This window comes from Diplotaxodon limnothrissa, linkage group LG16 (assembly GCF_057381915.1).
Source record: "Diplotaxodon limnothrissa isolate DT_005_m linkage group LG16, D_limnothrissa_male_GT1.1, whole genome shotgun sequence".
NCBI classification, from domain to species: domain Eukaryota; kingdom Metazoa; phylum Chordata; class Actinopteri; order Cichliformes; family Cichlidae; genus Diplotaxodon; species Diplotaxodon limnothrissa.
The window spans coordinates 35,680,574-35,704,658 of NC_140611.1; the positions used below are offsets into that span (position 1 = coordinate 35,680,574).

General features: G+C 41.3%; 1 protein-coding gene and 1 non-coding gene across 2 annotated transcripts in view; both read right to left on the reverse strand.

The window, feature by feature from the left end:
• Positions 1-5,094: 5,094 nt before the first annotated feature.
• Positions 5,095-5,176, reverse strand: trnas-aga (transfer RNA serine (anticodon AGA)). The gene has a single exon. It is a non-coding gene; the product is annotated as a tRNA-Ser (tRNA).
• Positions 5,177-9,163: 3,987 nt separating this feature from the next.
• LOC146616599 (tomoregulin-2-like) overlaps positions 9,164-24,085 on the reverse strand; it is a 140,034-nt gene continuing 125,112 nt past the window's right edge. Inside the window, exons 7-10 of the mRNA XM_085374617.1 lie at positions 22,137-22,193; positions 21,834-21,960; positions 11,529-11,687; positions 9,164-9,260 (exon numbers count right to left, since the gene is read on the reverse strand). Of these exons, the coding sequence (XP_085230743.1) occupies positions 9,164-9,260; positions 11,529-11,687; positions 21,834-21,960; positions 22,137-22,193 (440 nt within the window). The remainder of the gene's footprint in view (positions 9,261-11,528; positions 11,688-21,833; positions 21,961-22,136; positions 22,194-24,085) is intronic.

Consider the following 24,085-nt stretch of genomic DNA (forward strand, 5'->3'; position numbering starts at 1 on the left):
AATGTGGAGTTGCCAGGGAGAAAAGAGAAAGACCACAGAGAAGATTCATCTATGTAGTGAAGGAGGACATGCAGAGGGTTTGCTTGATAGAATAGGATGGATCAGGTGAGATGGAGGAAGATCATTTGCTGTGGCGACCTCTGCCACAAGAAGAAGAAGAAGAAGAAGCCTGTTTCACCTTAACATTGTACTTTTTGACAGGGATAGCTTCTCAAACAATGGAGCACCTTTAATCTTTCTTCCTGCTTTTTTGTACCGTGCTTCCTTGTCATTGTTAACTGTATCAGTTTGTCAGCTTTGAAAAATGGCGCCCATCCTTTGCATGTTGTTTCAGGACATGTTTGTGGATGCAAGAATGCAACTGAAAGACCCTGAGGCAGAATTTGTACCACATTTAATGACAGACTCTTGTATACTCTCAGATATTATGCTCTGAAATGTCAAGTGTTCAGCTCTCGTGTCGAGCTTTTCTGACAGATAGTTCAGTGAATCTTTGCTTTTATTTAACTGCTGCATGTGCATTATGGATACTGAATTCACAGTGATGTTTAAGTCTGGGACCTTTGTCAGTGGATTAAACAAAAACATTACTCATCATCTTAAATACACGTCAGTCTACTTTTTAGGAAAACCTGCTCCAGCATTAGCAAGATACAACACACTCTTCTATTTGCTCAGTTTTTTGTCTTGACTTTCTAAATCCATTTGATCATCACTTTGGTGTTAATTACTTCGGTGACCAAGACAAGGTTTTGCTGCCCCACCGAGAATGGATTTTGCAGGTCCTAAATTCAAAACAACAAACAAAAAGAGGCTAAAAAAAGTTGCGTAGAGATAAGGAGAACAGTTGGGTGGGGGGATATTTTTGTTACCAGCAAGTTGGATTTTTAGAGCAACATCTGCATGAGACAGTATTAAATTATTAGCTGACGATAGGAAGACTTTCCAGGTTTGTCACCAGGACAGATACTGTCTAACTGGTGCTTAAAAATATTGGATATAATTTTGCATGTTATATCTATAACTGCATCTAAATTGCTCCAAAGGGCACCAACAGAGTTGAGTGCTAGTGATCATGGAGTCCAGTTAGTAGTTAGACCTAGAAGACAAATTGCACCTACAGCTGCCTGTGTCAAAACCTGCTGTCCCACCAAGTTATTCATGAAGACAAACCTTAAACCCTTTAACAAAATTTAAATGGGTGAGCTTGGGAATTAGCTATAGAGACCAAAGCTCAAGACCAAGACAAAAGACCCAAATTCCTACCAAAGTAGGACCAATACACAACAGGACACAATAGATTTGTGCTTTTGAACTAACTCATATGTTGGAGATAATTAGGCATTTTGAGGCCTTTAAATCTCCCAAAACATAATTTTGGATTAACAGATTTTGATTTTTTGGAAACCACAAAACTGATTTTCCAGCAAATCTGCAAAAAACAAAAAAACCCCAACTGTATTTCAAATCTAACCACCCATCTGTCTACTCAAACTCCATAGTTAGTTTTCTCTGGTTATGTGATATTTGCAAGAACCACAACAAACAGTCCCTGATCAGTGTTTAAATGGGACCCCTAATGTTTGTGATTACCAGCAACAATCCCTCACAGGTGGGCATACCTGTGATGATGCGATGAATGCCCGGCAGTGTTTGATTTGTATAACCAGCTATGACTGGATGTCTGGTTGCACAGTGGGAAGGAAGGAAGCAATGTTACCCTTTTGTCGTTAAATCAAAGGCCCCCACAGAGGAGAAAATGGCATGCTGGGACCGTAACAGATGGCGATGGATCTTTAAATGACCCTTTTTCACAGATGAGCGTGTGTTAGACACACGCTCACTTAAAGGTGGCCTTGTACGTTGCTAGAGTGTGTGCGTGTGTTTTCTTTGGTGTGTGTTTCTGCGATGCTATCAATTCTGGAGCTAATGGACCAATTTCCAAGGTGGTGAGCTTTACACACATGCCCTCAGAATGTGAGGGAATGCCTGGCATTTGTGTACTTCTTCGTTGGTCAAGTGTGCATGTTTTCATGTGTACAACACCATCAATTTTCAAACCAATGAGCCAATTCTTCCCTGCAAAAAGTGGTTGAAATGCCATTTGTTGATTGTAAAATCAATGTGAGGGCTCTCTTGCCCAGTCATTCAGCTTGGTGCTTCCCCCGAGTGAGGGTTCCTGAAACACAGCCACGTGCCTCCTAGCAAAATGGTTTGATTTCACTGTTTTCTTTTTAATTCATCACGGGTACTTCTCTCAGCACCGCCTGTAATTTTCCAGAGGGAGATCTTCAAGTAGAGAATATGTTATTATTATTATTATTTTTAGTGGTATGTAGATTATTCGTGTTTCATTACCCTGGAAAGCAAGACTGCATGTTTGAACATGCTGTTTAAAAAAGGAGCAAGATGAGGAGTCACGCATTTCTAAGAAAGGTGTCAGATTCCAGTCCTGAATGCGCTCTGGTCTACAGGGTTTCTTTTTGATGTGCGCAGGTTGTTATGAGGTGAACATAGAATCAAACCGTGGGTGTTATTGTCCATTTGGGGTCTTTGTTCAGACTCACATTAAATTTGAAGTTGCATCCACAGTAAAAATTGGCAGTGTCTTCTTCCTCCGCTCCACTATTACGGCTGCAGCTCAGAGGGGTTGTAACGGGTGAGAGAAAACAAAACTAGACCTGACAAGCTCAAATCTTCTGCAGAGTCTGCTGACTTGCAAAGAGAAACAGGAGGCCTTTAAATGCTTGTCAATGCAAATAGGATCAAACAGTTTAAAGAAGCGGGAAAATAAATGTTCTGTTCTTGCATAATCTTCCTGAAGAAGATGAAATCAAGCAGAATCATTAGTTTTATAACTAGGCTCTTTACAATAGAAGTACAAAGCACCAAAACTTAATGCTTAGACACTGTATGGAGTGACACATCAGTGTCCAATGTGGTGCTTTATGTGCAAGTATACCATCAACACTGACACAAATACAAGAAAACAGCCTTTGAATAGCTGTTCAATGTAGTGACCACTATGGGTGAGAGGGTTAATTACTCCCCAGAAAAGTAATTTGATACACTACTCATTATATTATTTTTTGTGTTACACATTGCCACATAACTTCCAGTTAGCAACACAAACCTTAGACTACAGTTCCGCACACAAACACAAATCTCTGTGCTGATGAGAACACGCATCTTTCTCTTAGTTTTTATGTATGAACACAAAACTAACAATGCAAAGCAGAGATGAAAACCAACCCAGAGAAACTTCAAAGCAATCGTCACAGTGATTCAAGTAACAATGGAGGCTATGCTGGTGCAATGCTGACCGCTCATCACTGCCTTTGTTACCTGCTGAAGTTCAGGCTCTGTCTGCTGGCCTGGGGTCAGCTTATACTCAGCTTTATCATCACTCTGGGATCTTGGCTTGCTTTGTGTTAGCATGCTGTCTGTGCAAATGCTTGCAAAGAGCCTAAGTTGTGTTATCAGTATGAAACTGTTGGTTCTGTCCTGGACGCAGTTTGCACTTTACCATCCAATGAAATAAAAGTAATGTTCATATCAATTCTGGTGGTAAAACAGACAGTGCATGCAATACAGAGCACAGGTTAAAGAAAATAGTTTCTTTATTTTTACTGTATCTGTGCGTAACCGAACAACAGGTGAATGCCAAGAGCAAGAAGAATTGTAAATATTGGAGGGCGAACTTGTTATCAGCTGTAGCATTTGCCAGACTCCAGGGTCTCAGCTGAGAGCAGATACTCAGACATTCACAAAGATTTCCTTCCTGCTCCTCCCTGGCCTAGAGCCCATTGGATCTGAGCCTAAAGCAGCAGGGGGAGACAGGAAACTGACAGGATTACACTGACTGGGTCCTGCCAGGTTCTGTGCAGACACATAAGTGGGTGTACCAATGACTGAACTGCAAGAAACCATGACTTTTTACTTTGTAATTTCAGTGAGGTGAAGGGTAAAGTGTGTACTGTGACACTACACAATTTCCATTATGAGATACTGATACAACAGCAACCTCGCTCGCCCTTCCTTATAGGTTTAAAGAGGTAAAGTTTGTTGCAAGTGGGAAAATGGAGGGAAATGTGAGTGCTATTAGATGTTGTTGTTCTTTGTATACTTATAATTACTGCTACGTGAAATGTATCCTTTCCTGAATATTCCATAAAAAACTCTGCATAGGTTATGTAATTGTTTAAAGTTATTAGTTCTATCAAAATGACCCAGGATTTTCCAGAGCAGAATTCTAGGATTGTTAACTTTTCCTTTTTTGGGATAGTCTTTTGCCGATTCCCATAATAATGTGACTTTGATGTTCTTAATGCACTAGGTGGCGCCTGGAAGAAGTCTCAAGAAGTGTGCATTCTACAGTTCGCCCTTCAACAGCCCCACAGGAAAAAAAAAAGTAATTTTGTAACTCATTCTGTAAAAAATCGGTGGTTTAATCAATACTTATAGGGTGACCAACCATCCTCTGTCTTTTGCATTTGTTGACTTGGAAAAACCTATATGACATTTTATTTCACCATTCACCATCAGAGAAGGCATTGTTTAAATATGTTAAAGTTTTCTTTAAGCAAACAGTATTATTATTAAACTTCATCATGACTGGGCCAAGTGTCCTCTTCTTTGGAAATCAAAATATGGTCACCCCATAGAACCTATTATCATATTAGATATCTGTAAAAAAAACAAAAACAAATAAACAACGCCCCCCCCAACTTGTAAAAGCCTCAAATATGGAGGACACAGTTAAATCATCTGTACAGGCAACAAGAAGGCTACACGTTAATCGTGACTGGATGAGTCAGGTCCAAAGGAAATCAGCTTTAATCCTCGAACAGACCTTTTTCCATGCAGCAGACGTTTTGACATAAATAAAGACAGGTGTTACTAATCACATTTATTAGAACTCTGGGCTTAAATAGAACAGCACCTACAATGAGGTTATTAGTAATGCCAGTGTTTTATACTATTTAATGTCAAACAGGTGCCGTGAAATTGATACAATGACAGAGAAACATAGCGGTTCTAGTAAGCAGTAATGATTTCCTCACGTCCCTATTACCGGTTTTTAAAACATCAATTCGTTGTCGGCAGGATTCGAACCTGCGCGGGGAGACCCCAATGGATTTCTAGTCCATCGCCTTAACCACTCGGCCACGACAACTACACAAACAGTTTCGATATGAGAAATGAGTTCTGATGAGTCCGTGATTCCACTTTTTAGCACAGCTCGTCAAACACACACTTTCTCAGTGATGTTACCGCATCTGTGACGCGGCTGTGTACAGAAGAGGCGCATGCTGAGGTCAAGTTCCGGTGAATGCAGCGCCATCTGGTGGCGGCTGACACCTGTTGCACTGTGGTTACCTGTTACTGTTAAAACAGTTTTTAAAAAGTGCCCGTTTTAACTCAAGGTTTATTTTCGTCCTTTATTATCTAATTGGTGATTCAATGGAAAAAAATGGAGAAGATCAGAATTTTACAATAATACAACAACACGTGAAACAAAGTCATCTCCTCAGTAAGCAGATTCACCAAGTTTCTGATCAAACTGACCACAACTAAAATAAATAAATAAATAATAATTACACTTAATACATATTTATATATTCACAGTAACAAAAAGTAACAAAAATATTTTTTCTCTCCTAGTTTTAGTTTATAGTTTAGTTTTAGGAATCAGGTGAAAAAAATCCCAACAACAACAGCTGAGCAAACTCGCACTGAATTCATTGTAAGTGTATATTAATATAATGTTGGCGTATCAAAAGTAAATGCATTCAGTGCAGAAAGGAACTCATGTAAGAGTAATTAACACCATCAGTAATTATGTTCATGTGTCAGTAGCTGATGTAGCACTGTATAGTACTACTGTTGTGGCTGGATAAGGTGGGTGGAGCCTAATTTACTACAGAACCGCATCCCCTTCTTACCATATGTGTTTAATTAAAACTCAGATTTTAGAGTAATTTAGAAAATTAATACCCTCCTCAAAAAACTGAAGGGCACACTTGGCACTCTGCACCAGAGACAAAGATGTTTTGATTCCTAACTGAGCAGACTGATATTCCTGAAGTTTAACTGACTTTGTGATCATCTAGTTTTCACTTAATAAAAAAATAATAAACTTTTTAATTAGTTTATAATACCAGATATAGCGTGGAATAAAATTTTATGAAAGTCATAGATATGTAATTTATTCAATGCAAAATAATTCCAATATGACTTATAGTGTAACTGTAAAAAAAATTAAAAGGCTTTATGTTAAAATTTGGCTTTGAGCTGTGTTTGGGGTTTTAAATTCCCTGCTTCACAAAGATGCAAAGCAGAGGGTTGCTTCCCCTCATGGGAGTTCAGCTCTAAGAAGCAAAGCGCCGTTTTCATTCTATAGTTATCCTAATGCTGAAAAGGCATTTTATTTTACCCCACCTCAGGTCTTTATTACTTTCTTGAAAGGTAGTTTAGAGATCCTTCCACCCATCAGCACTTCACAGTGTTTTGCCATCTTTCTTTAATTCTGTGTGATGGCTTTTTTCTCTGTCTCATCAGAGTTTGATGTATTGATGTCGGTGTGTTCATTTTTGATCTGTCTGCTTGTGTTTTAGATAGAGCTGATGTAGTCTCCACAGTGTTACAGAGTTCTGTGCACTACCAAGTTAGAAACTTTCAGTCTGGAATTACAATCGGACTTCTGACACTTTCTTGTAGTTCTGATGTTTCCTGCTATCACAGTGCTGCTTAGTGAGCAATGTTCTGCTGGAAGTTTGAGGCAGATGAATAATGACTGCAAGCTGATTTGCACGAATAAGCCTCTGATGAGTCGATCAAAACCACCGTTATCAGTCATCTGAGTGACATCTGAATAATGGAAGGGCAATAACTCACGGAAATCTAAGCTTTTATACAAGGAAGCCAAACCAAAAGAAATCATGCAGACCCTAAATCTCTCTATGCCATTTCCCCCTTTCTCCTCAGGGACAGCTGCTCCTCCCTGAGCTCAGTTCAGAGGTCAACTTAAAAAGAAGTTCCTCCTCCCCACATTTGACAGGCACATGCTCAGATTTGTCTTAATATTAAAGTTTTTACCTCTTTACCCTGCAATATAAAGTAGTATGAACTGGCAACTTAGCCTTCCATCCTCTGTTGCTTCTCCCGGTCTGGGTTGTGGGGACAGAGATACCCAGGCCTCCTTTGTCCAGCCACCTTCTCCAACTCCACCTGAGAGACATAATCTCACCAGCACGTCCTGGATCTAGCCCAGGACCTTTACCCATTTGGAGATGCCCAAAACAGCTCAACTGGGAGGTGTCCAGAAGGTAATCCTAGTCAGATGCATTGAACCACCTCAACTTGCACTGTTGAGTAGTCTACTCTGACTCCCTCTCAAAACACTGAGCTCCTCAACCTGTCAACTTGTTTGGTCACTACCCTCCACGTGCAGCCATAGATGTGGGTGAGAATGCTGATCTGATAGTGAAGCTACAGCTTCACTTTCGTGCTCAGCTTTCTGTTCATCATAACAAACCAACACAAGATCTGCATTACTGCAGATTACTATTTACTCATCCTATAGAACTGCAATCACAGCACAGGTTTTTGTGTCACTTTTTCTATGTGGTACAGCTGAGTGTGAAGCAGCTGGTTTGAGTTCCTGTGGCTTTGGTCTTATGCTTCAGAATGGTGGATTCACTGTTAAGGATAGAAGGCGATTAAATGTCTCCCAACCTTACCTGACTGATGATTACCTGATGATACTGATTCCCTGACTGAGCAGATTGGTGTGATGTCAACAGTAACTCGGATCATTGTGATGAAGAAACAGCTAAAACAAAAAGTAAGGCTTTCAATCTCTGAGATTATGTAAGTTCCAGCCTCCATCGATGGCCATGAGCTCTGTGTGCAGAGTCTACTTCAGCTATACCACAGGGCCAGAAGTGGGGTATACCTATATCCATCCCATATTGACACAAAACAATCACACAAATGAAACTGTCACATGAGAAAAAGTGAGATCCAGATCATATGCAGTATGTGTATGACCAATCCATCCTTTAAAATTGACTTAAACTGGCCTATTTTAACTAAGTCTGAATAAGGTAAGAGTGATGTGTGTAGGTGTGGAACTAGATTGTTGCTTCATGTCGTAAAGAGCCAGGTGAGGTGATTCCAAAATCCAGTCAGGATGCCACAGGCATTCTCTCCTTGGAGATTTTCCAGGCATTTCCACCTGGAAGGGGGACACTGGTGTAAACCAATAACTCACCGTGCCTCAGTATCCCCCTGGAGAAACAGGAAAACACTGAGAAAAATGGATGGATGGTGATACAGATTATGATTATGACACTAATAAACACTACCAACATGTCATTGCTTCAAAACAGACAAAGACCGACACAGAATATGTTACATTTCGTGATATAAATTATTTATTTACATTTACAGAAAAATTACCCCATCAAGACAACGTAGTAATAACTATTGGAAATAGAACCCAAGATACAGTAGCTGACGTCATCGTCACAACCGAACAGAGAGCTCTATAATAACATTGTGCCCTCTGTCAAAGGTCTCCTATAACACAAGGTGCAAGGCATCACGTGTAGCCCCCAAACCCCCCCACCCCCCTCCCAGGCTGAACACACACCTCATTAAAAGCCAGATACCCTGCTTTGCACTACCCCGATTTGCTTTGTACCCCTCATCTACAAAGAACAGCTAGCCCACCTCTACCAAAGTGCACACATCTAATACACATTCACACACACACACATTCAGTATCCTCCGCACCCCCCCCCCCCCCCCCTCCCGAGTCCTCATAGTTCGTGTTTTGTTTAGTTTTTTTCAGGAAAAACCTTCAGAAAAAGGTGCAAGGAGACACATGGGCATGGGTAGGGGGCTGGCGGCGGCGGTGACTGATGACAGCATTTCTCCAATGTGTAATCATTGTCACCTCACTTGTGTGCCAGCTCTGTCTTTGCTTTGCCACCATCCTCCATGGACATTCTTTGAGTTCATACTGGGAGAGAGGGCGAAGAGTGATGGGAAGCAGATGCTAATTTTCAGGGTTGGCCTACTTGGGGGCGGGGAAGAAACATCTAACGCCACAGCGCTCCGTAACGTGGAGAGGGGACTCTGTCTGGTGTGTCTGGGCTCAGATCAGTCGGGTGGAGGCGCGCATGGTATTCTCTGAACTGAAGTGGACATTGTTCTGCTTCTGCCGGTTGATCCTGTTGGTCCGTGGGCACTTCCTGAAACACAAAATCACGAAGAAGATGAATTACTGTTTTAATATTAATCTAATAACTCAGACTTTAAAGGGAGAAACATGGATGGCAGACTGCTGCTTTAATACAATACAATACCTCTGCTTTAATACTTTAAAGCAGAGGTCCCAAACCTTTTTCATGTAAATCACCTGTCAGGGACACAGATGTTAGCACACGATTATAATGACCAAAAGAATTCATGATACACGCAATATGACTGAAAAATGAGTAAAAATCACCTTTTTTAAAAATGACTACAGTTTAGAATGTAACAGCACCAACAAATTGAGTATTAAAAAAAGAATACTAAAAATAAAGTAAAGCTTAATTTGTAACCATAAACAAGCATGAAGAAAAACACATTTGTAAATCACAGTTAGAGCCTGCTTCTTTCTTTTATGTTGCATATGTTCAGGTTCACTGTTAATAAGTCTGAGTTTGGGATTCATGTGCCTGCTTCTTTGACTCGTGCAACCCCCAAAGGCCACATCCACCAGGCCGAGAGACCGGAGAGTCACACCTACTGAAAGGTTTGCATTCCGCGATCGATTGGCGAGTGGTTGTTGGCAGTCACTGAGAAATTTGTTAAAGCTCCAGTCACGCCAGGGACCAGTTAGTGGCCCCCTGGCAACCACAGGTTGCTAGGGAGAAATGTATTCCCTGACAACTGGAGACTGAGCAGCCTCTTTGCGATTTGTTTCAGCTGTGTCTGATTGTGTGACTGCAGCTACACTGATGTATGCCGCATTCACCTCCAAATGGGGAACATAACAAAGATCCCAGGGCATTGGAAGGACTTTCAAGCACCTCTGATCCCAATTAGACTGCCAGAAAAAGACCGATCCATGGAAGCCCCACCCAGCAACCCCACAGCATCCAAAGGATCTGTGCCTGACGTTCTGGTGCCAAACAACCCAAAGCACGCCGTGTGATTCTGAGTACATAGCCATGCTATTCAGCAATACTCAGCGTTGCTTGCAAAACTTATTGCTGCAAAAACAAAAGAAGCATCTGAAAACAAATCAGATGAACACCTGTTTGAGACTTTTGTAGCGGGAAAATGAGAGGACAATCTGTAGAGAGATGATTTTCTTTTTTAACAGAAACAGAAAATAGCATTTCATAAGATGCTGAATTTGTAGGAAATGACTAACATCTTCATCTTTGAAAAATCAAACAAAATATTGTCTTTGCCAACAATTTCATAGGAACCAGAGGGCTTGGGCTCCACAGAAGAAGTTCAAGTTATAAAAGCCTTGTTTGTTCTGTTCATTTTATAAGACAGAAGTAACGAATAATAAAAATAAAATGGTGGAAACATGGTATTTTGCAGGGAAGTCCTTTTGAACAGACCTTTTCCAAGATGTCACAAAATCTCTTACACAAGAGGCAAAGCATAGGGATGACCTTTTCCACTTCCCCCTGTTTGTCCTTTAACTGAATGGCAAATCTTTACAACAAACAGAAATCACATAAAACTCCAGCAACATTCATAAAACGCAACAAATGACGCGCAAATTCGATCGGCTTGACAGAGACGGAGCGAGTCAGTAACCGCTGAAACGCTCGCCTGCGTCGATTCGCTTGGAAGTTCATTCCTTTCGACTCGTAGAAGAATTTTCAAGTATGTTTTTGTGTTAAATGGATATCGCTACGCTGCAGGACACATTAGTGTTGCTGTCGCTGTATTTCGTGTTATAAATTCTCTCTTTGCTTCTTTATCTCCTCTCCTTACCCTCTCACCCTGCTCCACTTTCTCATTTCGCCCCTCCTCCTCCTCCCTCCTTTGCTCGGAGGAGCAGTTTTGTCTCGGTCAAAACTCCTTTAAAATCTTTTATTAAATGTCATAAATTGCTTAGGTCAGCCAGAGGCAGACAAGCTGCAGGCTATATGTGAATGTGTGTGTTTGTGGCTCTGAGTGTGGGTGGGTTTTTATAGTGAATACAAAATGCTTATGTTAAAACACAAGTGTCTGTGTGTGTGTGCGCATGCTGGACTATACAGATATGTGTGGGTTTCTGTGCTTGCATACACACCTGCAGGTTTTCAGATATGTGTGTGTGTGTGTGTGTGCCCCCTGAGAACGTGACAGTACTTTCTATGTGTGCCCAAAACCTCGGTGACCTTTCAGCTGTTGCCTACATGCTCAGGAGTCTGTAACTCCCAGATACACACAATATGGAAAACACTGCTCCCAGGCTCATTAGTAGGCTGTTTTTGTATATGTGTGTGTGTTCGAGCATGACTCACCTGGTAATGCAGAGCACCACCACACAGATGATGACCACCTGGAGTGCTCCGATGATAGAGGCGATGAGGACATAGTGCAGTTTGCCGGAGCCTGGCACCACATAGAGGACGTTGTACTCCTTGATGTCACAATGGGGGCCCCTAAAACCCGAGTGACAGCTGAGATGACGCACACACAGACGCACAAACGCACAAGAGTGGGGGGAAAGTGAGAGAGAAAGCGAGTCATTCCTGTGCACGGAGTGACAGGTTCATTATTTTTAGCATTTCTAATTGAAACGTCACCGAGTGTTTGATAAAGACATTGCGGTGGAACGCCGCATTTCTGTGACAGTGTGGTGACTTTATTTTTTCCTTAGCTGTAGCTGTTCAGATGAACATGACTGATGGGGTTTGCGGTTAGCGGCATAAAAATGCATAATCTTCTCTTTGTTCTAGGCCTGTGGGCATACTAATGCTGCCATTATAGATAGTGTGTTAAGCTGTGTGTCTGTATAGAACATACACATGTAGCTGCCACAGTGAAGTGCTGAAAGCAACCAGATGAAAACGTCAAGTAGTGCGATTGGTCAGGTTGGGCTCCTTGTGTTTTCTCTTACAAGCTTCTGATATCAGGAGATTAATAGGGAAGACACTCAGGGAATAATGGAATGTAAGAACAGTTACTGCAGGGACTATAATTAAAGCATGATGCAATTCGGTCATGATACATCCATCTTGTGGTGCGGCGCTGGTATCAGTGTGTGAAATCAAACACTGAACGATTAATCAAAGCTTTCGCTGTGGGGAGCTGTGGCGCTCGAGCTGTCATTGACACCTTAGGACAAAAATAAAATCCAGATTTTATTTTAGAAAATAGAAAATCTATAGAAAACCTTCTCAGGAAATGATCTTCGGGGTGGATAGATATTAACTATTTGTTATCTGGGGTGCCAAACTCATTTAGCTCATCCCAAGTAGGTCAAGCCACTTGAGCCACATTTCAAGAAAAGCCACATACCATCTTAAAAAGAGAAAATCTAAAATGTGTCCTTTTTTGATGTAAATAAGGACATAGGTACATATATTTAATAAACTATCCGCTTACAAAGATCAGTAACAACAGAATAAGAGATGCAAAAGCAGCAATAGGTCCCAGCTTTTCTACATTCAGTTCATTTTCTGTCATTATAAAGAACACCTGCTCCTTGGATTCATCACTTTACTTGTTGTTTGTAGCGCTTTCTTTGTGCATAGGAATTTGCTAAGAGTGCTGCCCCCTGGTGGAGGCTAAAGAATCTGCATTTTCAAATGTGCACATTGAAAAACAAAGATGCAAACACAGAGTTTTGTCTTGCAGGTTATGGTCGGGTGAGCTGGTGAGCTGGTTAGTACTTGGATGCGAGTCAACATGGAAAACCTAGGTGGTGCAAAGTTGGGTGACGTAGTTGGTTGAGTGGTTAGGAGACAAGACACACCTTTCTGTGTGGAACTGGTGTGCCTGTGTGGGTCTTTGCCAGCATGACAGCAGTAAGTATTTACTTAGTTTTGAGAGATTTATTCATTTGTCTTTTCTTAACTTAGTTTTCAAATGTATAAACAGCCTGGGTCCAGAGTGTTTTTCCAGACACGTTCAAAGAAAAGACAGTGATGGCATTACTGGGAGGCAAGGTGTGACTGTGAAATACCACATCACAGATCTAAAGTTGGACAGCAGCAAGCCACAGCAATTTTAAATACATCATAAATCATAATTTCACAAAGATTCATACCCTCTAGCATGTATACATGCTAGAACATACTTGAAAACATGCACAACCAATGTGCATTTTACAACATATCTAATTTATACTAATCTTTTCCATATGGGTGTTGAACGTGTGTCAAACCCTGAGTCCCAAATATTGCTTTGAATGACACCAGCTCCTACTTGAAAACATGTTAGCGTGGCTGTGAAGAGCTCTAGACCTCAGGCTGGGGCGAGACTGACAGCCTTCTCTAATGGGCCAGATGTTTGGCTGGATGGTTCCAGCCCACTGGCTGTATGGTTGATACCTCTGCGCTTATTTCGAGGGTATTTTCTGACATCTGACAAAACAAAACAAAAAATACCCAAATTTCACCACCCTGCAAAAAAGTGAAGTCAAAATGAACAATGCTGGGTTCATACCACAAGTTTGTTTTGCTACGTTTAGTCCAAAATTATTTCAGAATTTAAAAAAGGCCAGCAAATATCAAAAGTGTAAATTAGAGTCCAAACAACAATGACCCAAAACATCTTATTGAACTTGTTACTCTCACCAAAAAACCTGATACAAAAGAAATGAAGACAGGTGTTGCAAGCTTGGCTACACTGTTGCCTTTGTGTATCAGATACAGCCTGGCTTCCATACAAGGACATGTGGGGTAAAACAGACAAAAACCCTTTTGTATTTAGAGCATTTTGTATTTAGAGGTAGTCTTTTACGGATGCAATCGGCAGCATAATACTACAGGTTTTGCCAGCTTGGTGTAGACCTTGAGTGGGAAAACACACACAAACACACACAAAAGACTAATGGAGATGATCTTTGTCCTCAGAGACGAGCTAAAACAGTCCCCCTTTTAATCTCCCCTTCTCCTCCATCTCCTCTTTACCTGCTTTTCCTGTCTCTGGGGAGGTTGTTACCCACCAACACCTGCACATCCTTGTTTGGCACAAAACACACACACAAACACACAACCTGCTTCACATTCTCTATCCCTTCAACCTGACAGCGTACGAGATGAACATTGCAACCTTGTTCTGTTCGGGGGTTGTGCTTGGTTTCCACACTCGTGTACCGCACAAACACACACACAGTCACAGACATGCACCACTCCCACAGAGACCGCTGCGCTTTCCTTCACATTAAGATACAGACTTTGCCTCGTACAGCCATCAGGGGGCAGCAGAGACCCTCCGCACTCCCTGGCTGCTCAGCATGCAAAGAGAACGTCTGGGATGATCGAGGTTAGAGAGAAAGTAGAGAGAGATAGCGCCAGCGAGAGACACCGAGACCCCCTGGCTGCTACACTATCAGGCTGTAAAAGATGGCAGACCTGAGCAGCACACATGTATACTGGCTTGGTGTGTGGGTGGTGGGTTTTAATATCATTCCTCAGTGTGCCTTTTTGTAAATGCATATCTCTGCTGCCTGTGTTAAGTGTGTTCTGTGTGCCTGTATGAATATGAAATTTGCACCTGTGTGGCCAATTCTCAGCTGGTGTGTCTGTCGGCAAAATAGGGGCACAGGGGTGCACAGAATTCACGGTTTCGCATGAACTCTGGTTTTAGAGTGACAGCTTGATACACACAGTGAAAGCATCAATTTATTTTCAAAAAAGGAAAATGCTCTAAAGTTTGTAATTGTCCGTAATTCCAACGTTAAATGCTGAAGCAACTAAATGCTGCACTCTCTCAGTACAGAATTGGACCTGTTTCTTCTGTGACGGTAAAAACATAGACTGTATATAGTAGATGGATGTATTTAAACCCACCTACTACCATTTTCAAACAGCTTCGAGAATTTTAGCTGTGACTGTTTTGTTATTTAGGGCCACAAATGATCATACTTAATTTCCAGCTAGATAGCGAGCTTTTTTAACTAAGAGTATTGGATTCGTTTTTCAGTCCTGGAGGTTACGGCTTGAGTAAAAAAAACATTATGGGACATAATATACTTTCAGCTTCTCTCTTGAATGGACCCAGATGTTTGACTTGGTACATTATATATTGTATCATAAGCCACGACCTGAACACATACATGAAAAGATATTTGCCCTCTTCCTGATTTCTTCGCACTTAAATGTTTTAGATCGTCAAATAAATTTCATTTTTAGACAAAGGTAAGCTGAGTTAACACAAAAATACATGTTTGAAATGATAATTTAATTTATTAAGGGAAAAAAGTCTCTTCAAACCTACCCGACTCTGTGTGAAAAATTAATTGCTGCCATTGTTAAATCATGAATTAACTGTGATTATCCACATATTTTGCAAAGCTGGGTTTAATTTCAATAGGTACACCCAGGCCTCATCACTGCCAGACCTGTTGAATTGAGAAGTCACTTAAATAGAACCTTTCTGACAAAGTAAAGCGGGCTAAACAATCTCAAAAAGCAATTCATAGTCCTACAATCTCAAGAATAGCAGAGAAGCAAACTCACATCTATCAAAATCATTTCTAAGGTTCTGGGACTCCAACGAACCATGACGAGAACCATTATCCAAAACTGGAGAAATCTGAAACAGTGGTGAACGTTTTCAGGAGCAGGCAGCCTACTGTTGAATCAGGAGGTCACAAGAACTGCAGAGTTCATGATTCAGCACAAGAAAGAGACGATGATGATCCCCAATATGTTTGGGAAAATACTCTGTGGACTGTTTAGACAAAAGTTTTACTTTTTAGAAGGTTTGAGTTCCGTTATCTGGCATAAAACTACCGCGGCACTTCATAACAAGAACATCATACCAACAGTCAAACATGGTGGTGGTAGTGTGGTGGTCTGGCGAGCTGCTTTGCTGCTTCAGGATCTTGAGGACTTGCCACAACTGCTCTCTGTCCGACCACCAGTTCATGCCCTGAAACTAAAGTGAACTTGGATTATGTATATCTGAAACACACAACTCCCCGTCTGAATGACTCAACAAACTGATGGTTTTGGACTTAAATCGGATGGAGATGCTTTGGTTTAACCTTCACCACCTCCAATGTGGCATCGCTGTGAGATTTGAAAGACTCATTAGCAGTTGCAGTTGTCAAGGGTGACACAATGACTTATTTCATTCAGGGGGCTTTTACTTTAAATTTAAATTACTAATAAATTACTAATAAAGTCGATCATCATTTGAAAACTGTATTTTGTATTTACTTTAGTTATGTTTGCTAATATTACAATTTATTTGATGACATTTTTTTGTCTGTAAATACCAACTTAAAAATCTCAAACACTGCACGAATCTTTAAATAATTCATAGTTTCCTCCTTCCACATATAATATGTTTTTTTATAAAGATTTGACTGAGCTGGCACAGAATGACTTGCAGCGTCTGTCGCTTTGCTGTCACTTTGCAGATTTTATCAACAATAACAAATTTAATAATTCCAGCAAATACGCAGTAATAACAGGATAAGGCTTTCAGGGTTAATAAAAATAATAAATCATTTAAATTGATCACTTTTATTCAACATCATAAATGAACATGGATGAAGCAGGAAAGCCAGTAAATCCATCTGCATTTATCTATGATTGAATGTGAGAGTTTCTTAAAGTGTCTGTTATCAGCAGCTGCTTCAAGTTTCTGCTTCAGTTCACAGATATGTTGATACATCTGCAGTTTATGATTAGAGCACAGCAACATCAGAGCGCCGAGCTATTACGCACACTTGTACACAGTTACATGCAAATGACACTAGGCTGCTACAAAGTAACCACACATCCCCACAAATCACTGGTGTAGTACTACATGATTTACTGCTTTATACCACATCTGCACCAAGAAGATGCCTGGATTTCTCTGTAGCTGCTTAAAATGCCCCAGGATATGTCCTCCCTTTCCTTTATTTTTGGGCTATATTTTTGTCACAAAGAAAATGGGCAGGTAGACACGAGCATTGTACTGATCAAAGTTCAGGCAACAGAGTAGTCTGTGTGCATAACAACTACAAAACTGAGTGCTTCAGCTGTACGATCACACCCAAAGATGGAAAACTAAAAACTAAAAATGTTTGTATATAACAATGTGACATCTCCATCCATCCATCCATCCATCCATCCTCTCATGCTTCTCTTGCTCTTCTGGGGGCATACGAAACCATTCCCAAGCCAGTGTGTTCTGAGTCGGTCCAGGGACTTCTCATAGTAGGATATGTCTGAAAGACTTCACCTAGGAGGTGCCCAGGATGCATCCAGATCAGATGCCCACAGCATTGTGATGGAGTCCTTTCGTTGTGGAAGAGTAGTAACTCTACTCGAGTCCCCCCCCGCCCGAATGTCTGATCTCTTAGGTTGAGCTTCTACACCTTACAGAGGAATCTCTTTTCCACCATTTGTTTCCATTCTCATTCTGTCCATCACCACCCAGATAACCTGACCACAGGTGAGGGTGGGATTATATCAACTGATAGACTGACGGCTTTGTTTTCATGCTCAGCTCGCTCTGCAACACAACAGACTGGAACAGCTTCTTCATCACTGATGACTGTGCTAATTCATCTGTCAGTCTCTTGTTCCATTCTTCCTTCATTCATGAACAAGACCCCAAGATACTTACATAAGATATTCATCTGTTTGGGGTAGCAACTCAAGGGCAACCAGTAGTCGGCACTCCACCCTTTTCCGGCCGAGAATCATGGCCTCAGACTTGGAGATGCTATTTTTTACCCCAGATGCTTCACACTTGGCTGCAAACTGCCCAGCGCAATCTGGAGGTAATGGGTCAATGAAGCCAACAGAACGACATCATCTGCAAAAAGCAGAGATGAGATCCGAGACCGTCGTACCCGAGACCTTCCAACCCTTGGCTGCACCCTAGAAAATGGTTTGAACCTGCAGGGGTCTCGAGGCGCTCTGGCTTTCTCCCAAACTCCAAAGACATGCATGCGAGATTATAAATTGGAGATTCTGAAATTGGTGTGGATGTGAATGTGAAGATGACTGGTGACACTCACACTATGACAGCTACAATAGGCTCCTCCCCTCTGCGACCCTGAACTGGATAACCAGTTGAGAAAAATGGTGGATGGAAGGATTTTTTGACAGAACTTTTATTTGAGTGATTTTGTTTTGTTTTGCAAATGAACAGAAACATGATAATGGAATTAACTATTATGCTAATTTACTCAGTTATTTTACTTCAATTTTCAAGCAGACATTAAACTATTAAAAACTGAACAGTTTGTGACTAGTTCTAGTCAAAAAATATATATTACACTTGTTTAGAGCGGCACATTGTCAGATGTAATCCACCTCAATTCTGATAAGATGGCAGTTTGCAGACTAGCTCATTAAAGAACCAAGAATAAGAGGCCATCGCCGGCCGATACTTTCAGAATGCTGCAACTGGTGCTTCTTTAGTGCTCTACAACAGCAGCATTCTCCCATATGATATAAGCATTTGGAATTACACACTGAAAGTCAATAACTATATGCAAATAAGAGTATAGTTAGTTTACGACCAGTTATTGTAGACTTTCAGACTCGTAAATTGTTATAGAATATGTTGGATGTCAACAGCTGTCAGACCATTATAGCTATTGAAAAAGTGGGACATCTATCTCACTTAGCCTGTATATTCTGGGTGTTAGGGAGTTTGGTGTTTATGAGGTGCTGCTCCATCATTGGCGTATACATTACTGCGAGGGAGTATGCCTACTACAGTAAAATAGACTACACCACTGCTCCACATACAGTACAGCAAACTGGTCTGTTGGGACTTTTCATTCAGGTTATGATCAGATACTGGATTAAAATATTTTTCAAATAAAACCTCCTTTCCAACTCTCTCTTTTAGTAAAAGTTAAGCACGTTGCAAAGCAGTCATGGCTGTGTTACATTTCATGACACAATGTAACCATTTATGATGTGAGCTGGAGTCGAATTAAAACTCAAATCGCATCCTATAACAAGTGATGCAGTCGTATACCGCAAATTACTCTGTTTTTTTACAATTAATTTTTTACTGTAAGTTTCTGCCATCATTATACAAATTCAGGAAAACCAATAAAACACACGCCATCTGCACTTCTGTGGCAGTGCGGGCTTAGGCTGTGCCTCTCTGCGCTGTGCAGACAACAATATGAATTCCCAGAGTGTCTTTGGGATTGTTAAGGTATTCAGGGTTTTTTGTAAATGCAGGCTATCCTCTCGAACCACTTTCGCTGTGAGCCAAAGGAAAATCACTGGCATTCTAATTAAATTATTTTTCTAAAGCGTTTTATTAATTGGGCTCCATTTACTCAAGCTTAATAACCAGGATATTTAGAGCGCCCTAGGGTATTATTTTCAATACTGTGAAATCTTGATAGGTTTTTGTTTATCAAATGACCAAAAATAGCAGGAAATGCACTGATTTCTGTCCAGTGAGGTAAACCAGACTCACTGCCTTTATTATAAGTGGCTCGCTCATCCTCAGGAGTGCACCTCCCCAAAGGCTCATTCTAAGCTGAGAAAAATCCCTGCCTGTCTGTGAATAGCACAGCTGCAGCAGAAGACAGAAGCTGACACTTTAAAAAAAAAAAAACTATAATCACAACCCTCTCCGATATGTATATATCCCCCTTCAGCCTCTTACTGTGTGCTGTATGGATGTGAACCACAGTCAAAGGCGTGATTGCAGATGGCACAAAGTCTGTGGGTCCAAGACCCGAAGCCCACCGCACACCGCAAAATAAGACCCTAGATCATAAAGCATGGGGATGGAAACACCAGCATCCTCATTAAGCAACAACAAACCCAACATGGGATTAATTTGAAGCAGTGCAGCATATTTGACTGGTCAACAGCCCGTCCTACCATTACAGCAGGAGGGATCTTAAACACTTCTCGCTCTCAGCGCACTGGCTTATATTCATTTAAAATAAACAAGGCTGATTAAAAAATAAATTTGCTCCAGCACTTGCCAAGCAATTTCTAAATTTTACAGCTGATTAGCCGTCTTACATTCCACACTTCCTGTTAGTGTCTGCAGATCACACAGAGAGAGAGGAACAACAAATTTGTGATAAAAAAGACAGAACGGGCCTCAGTCATCTCGCTTCGTGTAGGGTTTGTTTGTTTGAGTGGAAACCTAATGAGTACGGTATGCTCGACCGATAAGTAGAAAATGGCCAACGCTCTGATCGTAATAGTTAACATAAATATAAAATTGATGACGGGAAGCTTTTTAAAATCCATTTCTCTCATTATAAATAATAGTTAATACCATCTACAATCCAGAATACTCTGCTACAAGTACATCATATTTAGGAAACAATGGTGGGCTGGCTAGCTTTTAAGTCAGAATGTCAAACTTGTGTTCAAATGTTGCAACTTGATATGTCACATGTGTATCTTTGCTTAAGACGCAAACCACATTTGTTGTCAGTCTCACAACACACCACCAACAGGCTTCCTCCACTGGCTAACTCAGAACTCAGAAGCCTGTTGTCATTGGTAACCAGCGATAGAGAGTGACCAGTTTATGTGGGAGGCATCTCGTGGTCATGGGAAGACACGAGATGCCTGGCTTTTGACATGGCAAATGTCAAAAGCCAGAAGCCAGACCCTCACAGAGATAATGAGACAGTGGTCAGCTACGTTAGGCACCGACACTAACCTAAAGAACGCCCAGAAATGAAACCAAACAAGTGCAAATATCATAATTTGACATCAAAAATTAAACAGCCTTTTACCTGCTCTGTGCATTGTCTGTGTGACCTGTTGTGCTCATACAACAACAGAGCAGGTAGGCGAGTGTCTGGCTTGTATACTGATCCTGCACATCTTACCTGTGACTTGAACAAAGTTATGTTTTTTTTTGTTTGCATTCAGGGACCGATTGCAAGTAGTTGCAGCAGTTAACTGATCACCCAGAGGCCCACCAAGTTATTTTACAGTTAAATGACCATCCTGCAGCAACTACATGACCATGTGTGGAGAATTTCTGAATTTATTACGTCTTCAGATCTTTGGGATTGTGGTTGGCTTCTGAATGTAAGCGGTTAATGTGAATTTCTGTGCAACAGATTTGCAACAGATGGCAACAGATTTGCGATTTTTATTTTTTTTAATCACACTTAATTGCCGTTTTATCACCCCACAGATTGCCTGTAATTGCCAACTTGACCCTATTCAGTGCAAACTAACAGCAGACGGACTCCATCTTACCGCCACTTTTAAGCGTCATGTCGCTGCACCAAAGTCGCTTTGAAGACGGCAGCTGACTGCGAATGGTCTTCGAAGCAGCTAATTCAAAAGCAAAGAGATTCCGAGTTCACTGCACACAGACCCAATGATTTTGGTCATGCCTATTTTCACTGGTGTGACTGCAGCATTAATCAAATTCCCAGAAGTGAGAACGCATCTGTGAAACAGACTATCTCCTGCAGTGTGCTGCATGTGAGAAAGAAGGAGCACGAAAAAGCTCCTGATTTAATTCTCCTGACGTTATCCGCTGTTCATGTGCGAAAACATGTATTATCACTTTGCAATATCATTGTCGTTTTTCTGTTTCCCCTCTTCCTATGAACCTCTCTACAACTGTGTGTGTGTGTGTGTGTGTGTGTGTGTGTGTGTGTGTGTGTGTGTGCATGTGTACACGTGTACCTGCAGGAAGGCTGAGCCAGGACGCTGGGGAACTGACACTCTCCATGGACGCAGTAGTTTTTATAGCGATCTGGACAGGGGATGGACAAACCGCGGGCCAGTCCGTTCCTGGTCTCCTCTTTCTCCCCTACAAACACACGAGACCCTTAAAATCTGCCACTGCCCCTCAGGAAGAGATGAATTATAACAAGTGGGAAACATGAAAGGATGAGGAACAGAGGAAAGTCTGGGAGCAAATCTAATTCATCTTTGAATGACAGCACATGTTATGTGCTTATCTGCCACCATCATGGAAGCACTCACCCGTGGGGTCGGATCGTGCGAAGTGTCCATCTCCGCCTTTGTTCCCAATTATGTCATCTGGAAAGGCCAAAGACACATTAAAGCTGAGCTCAGGTCACCGCAACCTCTCCTACAGCTCCATCGCAGGTTACTCATGCACAGTGATGCTACTGCAGGTAAAGAGGACTGAATGTGAATTATCATCTCAACAAAAGGTTCATGTGCCGTGTGCGCCTGTGTGCTTAATGCGTATAAATGGGAGCCATTCTCTTCAAGTCAGAAACCGCCACCCCTAATGTATTACACCGAACAAAGGCCAGAACGGAGCAGAGTCGGGTGGAAAAGATCAGACGGAATAATGCATTTTTGCTCACCCCATTGACGCTGCATCGAGTTCTACTTTTCACAATGGCTAGACAAAATCACCTTCAAATCATTATCATTTTATTGCGATTGATTTTTTCATTTTTTTCAGAGGTCAGTACGATCGTTCCCTCAAACAGAAGCTGTGAAAGCATTCTTCAGATTCATGACGCAAGACTTGTGGCTGGATCTGTGACTTAGAATTTACTTCTTATTTTTCTTCTTTTATTTATTTCTTTATTCACAGGAACACCTGAGGCACAGTAAAAGAAAAGAGACTCAGAAAGATTTCAGTGAGTTCAGAAGCTCAAGTCCCGTATGCGTGACATCCACTTAAGAAAAATCAAATGAAGAAAACAAATGAATTTTAAAACGTAGCCAGCGGCGAGACGCTACAAGCTCAACAGACTGCAGCTCCAGTGGATTCAACGAGTATCTGGTTAAATTTGTCTGTGGAGCTGAGGTTCAACAATATCTTCACAAGGTTATCTGCGCTTTTTGTTGAGCTACTGTAGCAGAAGCCGTTTCCTAATAGCATGAAAGTGGAGCATAATCAGCCATCTAAGTGCCGGGGTGTCACTGTGAGTCCTTGCTAACATGAGGTCGTCTCAGTGCCTCCATTTCATGCTATTTGTCTTTTTCCTTGATTGAAACAGAATCAAACGGGGTGGTCTGACCCACAGACATAACATGAGGGAATACAGATTTCTGTTTGTGTTCCAGGGCTCGTTAGCCCTGATTGCTTTACTTCCCATTACTTCTCAAAAGACCTATTTGTCCTGTGTGTACTTAGAACCTCTCAAATGGTCTCTTACACTAAAAAAATAACTACAGATCTTAAAAGGTGCATTTGACTCCAGAATCAAAGCCTGTAGTGTTTCTTTTAGAATGTTTAGGTGTAAATCACCTAGTTTGGGAGATTTCTGTCTCTTCTTTCACATAATGGAACTAAATGACTCTCTGAAAAAGCTTTATTTAAAAACTCAGCAACTATTTCTAGAAATCATCACCTGGTTAAAAAAAAAAAAAGCACTCACAACAGGATTTACTTTTGTATGAACTTTTTTCCGCTACCAAACGACATGTGTCAGGTGTATCAATCTGCAAAAGGAAGCTTTTGTGACAATAAACACTGATGTTTCTGCGCTGAGCTGAGCTACAAGGTTACCGAGTTGCATTCTTGTATAGACTGGAAATAATGCCTAAAATAATTCCAAAATGAAAGTTCTTACATTTCCATGGGCTTTTGGAAAACATAATGCTCTCAGTGCAAAGCAGTCTTACGTGTACATACAGCCCACAGAAGGCAGCAATAAAAACAACAGACAACAAATCCATAATTAAAGTAAGAATAAGGTCGTCAGCGCGCCGTCCATCTCCAGTGCTTCACTCAACATCTTAACAGAGCCTAACTGCATCTGGTGAGTGACTCAGTCTGACTTAGTGGGTTCGCTGTGGGAAGTGAGTCTCTCACAGAGTGCAAGGGAATTAGCTGCGACTACGGTAAAGTGAATGTTGGTGGTGGTGACCAGCCACAAAGTGTGCAGACAAGCTCAGGCTGCAGTAAAGTCTGTTACATAATGAGAAGAGAGCCGCAGTAAACTGGA